General features: G+C 40.1%; 1 protein-coding gene across 1 annotated transcript in view; it reads left to right on the forward strand.

Annotated features, from left to right (window-relative positions):
- The window catches only part of RELN (reelin), a 710657-nt gene that overhangs the window by 647471 nt on the left and 54653 nt on the right, over nt 1-8533 (forward strand). The window contains exon 47 of the mRNA XM_007944540.1: nt 7931-8071. Coding sequence (XP_007942731.1) covers nt 7931-8071 — 141 coding nt within the window. The remainder of the gene's footprint in view (nt 1-7930; nt 8072-8533) is intronic.

Genomic DNA, 8533 nt, shown 5'->3' on the forward strand with positions numbered 1-8533 from the left:
GTAAGAAAGTTTAGGAGAAAGGAAAATTGAATAACAGTATATACATTCTTCTATAGACTGATTAATATTACCTAAGAATCCCAAAACATCCTAGTGTCTTACAAATTTCCAATGTTAATTATAATCACCAAAAGAGAATTTTTCTGCCCGAAAATCTGTGATGCCTGTATTAAGCTGCTCTGCTACCTGTCAGATTTGTGGTCTTCTAGTCTGCCTGCCATCCATGACAACCAGAATCTTCTGGATTAAGCAAAGAAAGCAGATTTGTCCTGTGAGTCCCAACCGTGAGAATGGTGCTATCAGTAACACAGCAACTCCAGGAATATCGTGCTAAGTCAGGAAAAGTGTTCTGCCTCAGTGGCACCGAAGTTAAATGCTCAGCTGCTAACTGAAAGGTTGGTAGTTCAAACCCAAACAGCAGCTCTGCAGGAGAAAGACGTGGCAATCTGCTTCCATGAAGATTAAAGCCACGAAAACCCTATGGGGCAGTTCCACTCTGTCACATGGGGTCACTATGAGTTGGAATTGACTTGACAGCACCCAACAACAGCGACAGATTCAGTTCTCAGGCTAAGGAACTAAGTAAGACTTCTCCCTGGCTGGCAATCCCCACACCTGTGAAATGAGTGAGATGTACAAGACCATATCTAGGCATCACCCATTTGTTTCTACCCCAAAGTGTGATTTTTTTGTTGTTGATGTTCATACCTCAGAGTCTTCTTCATGAGGGTCTCTGTCAGGGCAGTGTCTCTGTGCCCCTCTCTGATGGCCCACCTCTTTAGAGCTCTTCCTTCATAATTCATGCACACCCTAAGGGTGTGAACAGAGTGCTCATGCCACCCTCTAGAGCTTATTTTCTCCAGCTGTCTGTAGGTCATTGACTACAGGCTACCGTCTATCCAACTGACCTGAAGTATATTTTTTCTCCAAGGAACCCTGATGGGACAAGATTAAGCACTCAGCTGCAAACCAAAAGGTCACAGGTTCAAACCTACCAGCCACTCCTGGGAGAAAAGCCCTGGTATTCTGTTCCCATAAAGATTCCCACTGCCATTGAGTTGCTTCCAACTCATAGCAACACTGTAGGACAAAGGTGAACTGAATTATAGGGTTTCCAAGGCTATAAATCTTGATGGAAGCAGATGCCTCATCTTTATCCCAAGGAGTGGCTGGTGGTTATTAGCTGAATGCTTTAAGCACTGTGCCACCAGAGTTTCTTTCCATAAAGATTACTGCCTAGGAAACCCTATGGGGCAGTTCTACTCTGTCCTATAGGGTCACTAATGAGTCAGAATCAACTTGATGGCACACAACAAGTTTTTCCCAGCCCTGGTCTTTCTAGGCTGCTTGGGGGGAATGTAGGCTCTTGTCCTAAGAGCCACAGGCCACCTCAATTTATTTAATGGAAAAGGCATCTTACAGACAAAGGAGAAGAATACCTGAAACAGAACCTCTAGTAGTCACTATGGACCAATACAAGCAGGAAATGTAAAAGTGCGAAATACAAGTTATAGAGACATAGTATATAGTTCTGTATAATACATCCCTGCATATTGCACTAGAAAGATTATTCCTAGTGAAGGTGGTTAAGCCATCAAGAGTTACGACATCTGCTTATAATTCTAGGAGCACTCTAATAAAACATGATTTGAAACATAAAGCTGTACTAAAGATACAGTCATTACTGCCTTTGTTCACTTTGTCATATGTCAGTTTAAGGCAAGGTCAACCCTGTGACAGATGCTGCCTCTTCTACCTGGGTCTTCTCAGGGCCTCTCTGCATAGGGTAGCTCACCTAGACTTATTTCTGCAAATAAGTTAGGCTCCCAGAAGACTTGATCCCTTCTGCTTACCTATGTAAATGAAGGACTTCCAAATGAGTTTGTAATTAGGTTTTCTGAGGAGCAGTTGCATTTTACAAGTGGTATTTTGTAGCTAATAGTCATCACTTTTTTCAAACAGCCTCACTAAGATGTAATTTACATGCTGTACAATTCACCCATTTAAAGGGTACAGTTCAGTGTTTGTCTCACTACTAAAAAAAAAAAAAAAAAAACTCAAAGTATTGTGCAGGTATTCCCACAATCTAATTTTAATACATTTTTGTCCCACCTAAAAGAAATCCCATAGCCATTAGCAGTCATTCTCTACCGGCCCCAACCTCAGTCCTAGTAAACAACTAACTTACTTTCTGTCTCTACAGATATACGTATTCTGCACATTTTACAGAAATGGAATTTTACAATATGTTGGTTCTTGTGACTGGCTACTTTCACTCAGCATTAAGATTCATCCATGTCATGCTATATATTGATACTTCATTCCTTTTCACTGCTGAATAATATTCCATTATATGGATTTACCAGATTTATTTGTCCACTCATCAATTTATGGATATTGGGATTATTTTTCCCCTTTGACTATTCTGAATAACGTTGCTATAAACATTCATGTCCAAGTATCTGTATGGACATATATTTTCATTCTTTGGGATATAGACCTAAGAGTGGGATTGATGTGCCATGTTATAACCTATATTGAACAGTTTGAGGAACAACCAGACTGTTCTCCATGTAAAATGGCTGTACCATTTTACATTCCCATAAGCAGTGCATGAAGGTTCCAGTTTCTCTACATCCTCACCAATGCTTATTGTTGTCTGTCTTTTTCATTACAGCCATCCTAGTATTGTTATGTTATACTAAGTTATGATTTTGATGTACATTTCCTTAGTGACTAATGATGTTAAGTATCTTTTCATGTTCTTCTTGACTATTTACATGTCTCCTTTGTAGCAGTTTACACATTTTTCTAGAACAAAAATGTACAAAAATGGAAGGAGTTTTATGACAGATACAAAGGGAGGATCTTGGCTAGCAAAGAAAATAGAGGACATTATTTTGAAATGGACCAGACAATACACATTCCTGTCCTCTAACAATGAGGGCCCACCACTTCAGCTCTGATACTGACTTGCAGACATCAAGGTACATACAGCTGATCTGTGATATGTATATACAACAGCAATATACAGCCTTCCACAGCTAAATAATTGTTCAGGTTCAGGCATTATGGTAGAAGTAAGCTGATTTTGCAGAGGTTAATACAGAGTTTTTGAAATATGTGCTTCATGAAAATACAAAGAGTGACAATGAACGAAAAGATCTTTGTCTTTCTCAGTTTTATTAGTGACTCTAAGTGTGACTTCAGTCACTGGGCCGCAGCTTCTTTATTGGTAGAATAGGAGGACCATTCTAGATTATTCTGGCCCTAAATATTTTATTTGTCTCTTTGAAAAGGAAATGACAGAGAAGAGTAAAAATGTTGTGTGTGTGTGTGTGTGTGAATATAAATATAGATATATATTTATAATTGATATGGTTCTACTCAAAGGACTTTTCTCCTGATGATGATGATGATGATGACAAGGACTTCCTAGACAGACAGGACCATGCTTAAGAAAAGGGCTGAACAAGGGCTGAAATGTGTATCGAAAGATATCAGAAGGCATAAGGCACAGTGGGGAAGGGTATCTGATAAGAACAATGATGGAAGCCAATTGCTATTGATGGCAATAAAAATTTAACCACTTAGCAATGAATGTTTGGCTTCTTTCCTGAATATATACCATTTCCCCCCATCTACAGTACAAAACAAATTCTATACAAGAATTGTTTATAAATAAATATGTATATTAAACAACTCTTATGTAGGTAGCACTTGCCATGTACTGTAGGTGGTGGGAAAATAATATATATTCAGGAAGGAAGCAAAAGGAGAGATTTCAAGGATATGGAAGAAGGAGAAATCCATGCTGGGACCATCTTTCCCTTCAACTTCAGGAAGCACCAGCTGGTCATAGCCATCATTTTGAGGAAGCTTCAGAATGGATAATGACACCTGCTAGGGGACCTCACCAAGGCACTTGTAGGTCTTGGTAAAAACGAATTAATTAATTTTCACAACACCCTTGTGAGGCAGGAAATAGCATTCTCCTACTTTAGCAGACAGGTATGTGTCAGGACATAAACATAAAGTGATTTGGCCCCTTCACACGGTGAAGCTGGTGACAGGGCCGGGAATTAGGAGTCCCAGCAAGTCAACTTCCAGACTTGCATTTTGTTCTTATATTCTAAATCTTCCCAATAGTGAGAGGGCTTCCTTTCCTTATAAAATAATATTGGATAGTATATATGCCCCTGTTAATGGACACATAATTATTAGTTGTAGTTATTTCTGAGAATATAAAAGCGTAACATGTGAGAAGGGACTTTAGACATTTTCTGATTTAACCTCTTCATTATATATATTAAGTTACTCACCATGGACATGTAATTTACTAGTGCCAGAGCATAGATTAGAGCCCTAACTCATCTTTACTCCTATTAACCAACTCCTGTTTTAGTACATTCTCTATATGGTCTCCCACTGTTTCCTTTTCTGTGGAATGCCACAGAGTCGTACAAACTGAAAATATCAAGGTTGGAGATCCCCATAAAGGCTGTCAACCCCCACAATCCATTCTAAGTCTCCCTATAGTCTCTTTGTCAAGTGGTTGCCCAGGCTGTAATTAAACACAACAGGTGATCCGAAAGCCACCACTTGCTAGGCAACTCACACCACTTCTCATTTCCTAGCAAGTTCTCTTCTCCCTTTGATAGCCATCAAATTGCTGCCCCCTCCATAGCTGACTCCAGTCCCTGCCCCCTCAGCCAACAAGATATGTCTTATTTGACTCTTCCTGGGAAGATTTTTTTTTTTTTTTTTTTTAAGGAACTCTGGTGGTATAGTGAGTAAAGCATTCAGCTACTAACCAAAAGGTCAGGATTTCAAACCTACCAGCCACTTCAGGGGAGAAAGATGAGGCATTCTGCTCCCATAAAGATTTACAGCCTTGGAAACTCTATGGGTCAGTTCTACTCTGCCCTAAAAGGGTCACTGTGAGTCAGAATTGACTCAGTGGTTTGGTTTTTGGTTTAGTGCAGCTTTATTATATCCACTTAATATTCTTTCAGCAAATATTTATGAAGCCCCATCGATAGGCGTCACACACAATGAAATGATGCCTAAGAAATGTAACCTAACACAGGAAACCAACATAGGAATACCCACCAAAACCAAACCCACTACTGTCGAGTCAATTCCATAAGACTCCTAACAACCCTATAGAACAGCATAGAACTGCCCCTATAGTACAGGATACAGCTGCCCCATACAGTCTCCGAGGCTGTAAATCTTTACAGCAGACTGCTATATCTTTCTCTCACAGACCAGCTGGTGGGTTCAAACTCTCAACCTTTCAGTTAGCAGCAGAGTGCTAACCAGGGCTTCTAACATATTAGTAGACATTGATGGAGCATATATAAGATAGTAGAAGAACAAGAAAATTTTATGACTTGCCTACTATCTATAGGCACTGAGGATACAAAACAGTATTTCCTGGAGGAATACAGAGATAGTCACTGCTATTTAGAAGTTTGTCACCTAAAAGAAAGAGAATAAATATAGAAATGTTGACTAGAAGAAGTCAAGTAATGATGTGCTGTGGAAATGTGTTCCACTACGTTATTTATGAGATGTTGCACATAAACAGACATGGCTATTAATAAATTTAGGCATTGAAAATTAGCCGATCAGCAGGGCCACTGAGTTGCAGAGCTGCAGGGGGCATCTTTACATTGCTTACTGTGAGCATGGCAGCCCCTGGATACCAACTCCCTGTATCTGAGAACTAGGAACCAGGTGCTATTGAATCAAATCCAACTTACGATGACCTCGTGTGTCAGATTGAACTGTGCTCAAAAGGGTTTCAATGGATAATTTTTTAGCAGGAGGTCACCAGACCTTTCTTCCAAGGCAGTTTTGGGTGGACTCCAGTCTCCAACCAAGCACATTAAATACTTGCAACTCCCTGTGATTCCTGCACCTAGAGAGGATCTATGGGAGCTCTGGTAGCATAGTGCCTAAGGCACTTGACTGCTAACCAGAAGGCTGGTTAAACCCACCAGCCATTCCTCAGAAGGAAGATGGGACAATCTCCTTCCATAGTGATACTGCCTCAGAAACCCAAGGAGGGGTGTCTCTATGAGTCAGATCCAACTCAACAACACATAACAATGACAACAACAACAGAGAGAATCTATGAAGTTCTAAGCGCTGTATACTTGTGTACAATGTTGAACAAAACGAGATTAACCATGCTATCTTGTAACTTTCTGTTCCTAGACATTTTACAAATAAGTATGCAAGTAAATGTATGATTACAATTATGATAAATGCTATGAAAGACAAAGAACAGTTTGCTATGTGAGAGAATAACATAGAAGATACATATAATTTTTAAGGGGTCAGGGAAAAAATTTCTCTATGAGAGCCTTATATTTCAGCTGAGACCTCAGGGACACACTGGGGTTAGCCAAGTGGAGAGAGGAAGAACACCGTGGCCGAGGATGGGGACACATTTGATGGGCTTTGGGAGCTGAGAGTAGGAGCAGTGCTCTTGAGGTGAGAACTGGGATCAGGGAGGAGAGAGGGCACTGCAGCTCATGCAGAGCGTCATGGGCCCAGTTAGGTGCAGTAGGAAGTCATAGGAGGGTGTTAGGCTGGGGGCGGTTTATGGGAGCTGGAAAGAAAGAACGGTTGTGGCAGTCAGTTAGTGCATGCTCTCAGTCAACATTGATCAAACTAAACTATTTATTCTGAGTGAAAATTTTAGTTCTACTCATAACTGATTCTTTTCTGTTTCCTATACTTTGTAAGGGAGCTCTGGTAGCGTAGTGCCTAAGGCACTTGACTGCTAACCAGAAGGCTGGCGGTTCAAACCCACAAGCCACTCCTCAGAAGGAAGATGAGGCAATCTACTTCCGTAGTGATACTGCCTTGGAAACCCAAGGAGGGGTCGCTATGAGTCAGGTCCGACTCAACAGCACATAACAACAACAACAACATACTTTGTAAATGCTTTCCATTTAAAAATATAATAATCCTCATTGCTATTTTGTCTTTTGTCCTACCTAGGACAGATATTTCTCACTCAAATGTGAAATGATCTCTTAATGATAAAGTGTATGGATCAATGAACACAAAACTTGCTTTAGCTAAATATTTCCCATACAGATCTTTTAATGTTCAATTCACTTGAGCATAGTTTGAGTTTTACTGCCATCTAGTGCCTCTGAAAACATGTTTATTTGTCTTTCTGAACACAATACTGCCCCAAACTGGGGGGGGGGGGGGCGGTGATAATAATGCTTCTGTTACAATGTAGTTCTGTTTTGGTTTTACTTACATTGCTTTTAAATCAATATACAGTAAATCTGATCTTATTTATTACTCTTTTTTCTGTCGAATTATCTAGGATTTCTTTGATCCCTGTGCTTTACACCCATTTTTCCTCTTAAGACTTTCAGGGAGAGAATTCCTCAGGAATGCTGTGTGAGGTAGAACAGTGTATCCACTGCAAAATATACCTGGCCTTGGGGAACAAATGGGAGCTGAAACCCAGCCTGTACTGGCTTCCAAAGTCAGACGCAGAGGAGTTACATCTGCTCAGGACATGCTTCTTTTCCTTATTTGCACATATGACTCAGCATCACCTTGGTGTCACTCCACAAATGATTCCTACACAAAATGAAGAACTCAGAGTTCCCCCAAGGCTTTTGGTTTTAATGTTAGTTTTAGTTTCCATTTAGTCTGTTTTTACAAGGCTCAGAGAACTCACTGGAACAAAAAATATCAACCTATTACAGCTTGATTTGGTTTAGTTTGGTTTTGTCCATCAGAGTTTGCAAAGAATATTGAAAAGATGAAATTCATTCTTTTCAGAACAGACATGTGTTTGAGCATTATGCTCCTCTGTGTGCTTGTTCAGACACAGAACACACTCTCTTTGCCACTGCATCCTTCATTATAATTCTCTTCTTCTTCAAAGGTCCCAAGCCACTCGTTTCCGTTGGCATCAGCCAGCTCCTTTTGACAAGCAGCAGACATGGGCCATAGATAATGTCTATATCGGGGACGGCTGCATAGATATGTGCAGTGGCCATGGCAGGTGCATCCAAGGAAACTGTGTGTAAGTAGATTTTTTTTCTTCCTTCCAGCCAAGCATTTTTTCTGAAACTGGTTTTTAAATCACTCCCAAGCTACCTTATGTTATATATTTTTCTGGAATGTAATACTGAGCTAACTGTGGAGTTGATGGATATTGCATCTTCATTCTTGCTTAGAGATGAGGAACTGAACAATAGCTCTCTTGTCAGGAGAAGGCTGAATTCTAATTGACTGTATTTTATTTCTTTCTGTGTTGTTCTGATACACTTGAGTCTTGAAAAAGACATTAGAAGAAGTTCAAGAGTTCAATATGTTTGGACCAAAAATAATTCATCATAAGTATTTTTTTTCACTTAGGTCTGAAAGTATGTAATTATATGTAGTACTCCTGGTTTAGGAGCTCTGGTAGCATAGTGGCTAAGACACTTGCCTGCTAACCAGACGGCTGGCGGTTCAAACCCACCAGCCACTCCTCAGAAGGAAG

Source organism: Orycteropus afer, unplaced genomic scaffold, assembly GCF_000298275.1.
Source record: "Orycteropus afer afer isolate SDZICR_OR568_19922 unplaced genomic scaffold, OryAfe1.0 scaffold00007, whole genome shotgun sequence".
Taxonomy (NCBI): Eukaryota; Metazoa; Chordata; class Mammalia; order Tubulidentata; family Orycteropodidae; genus Orycteropus; species Orycteropus afer.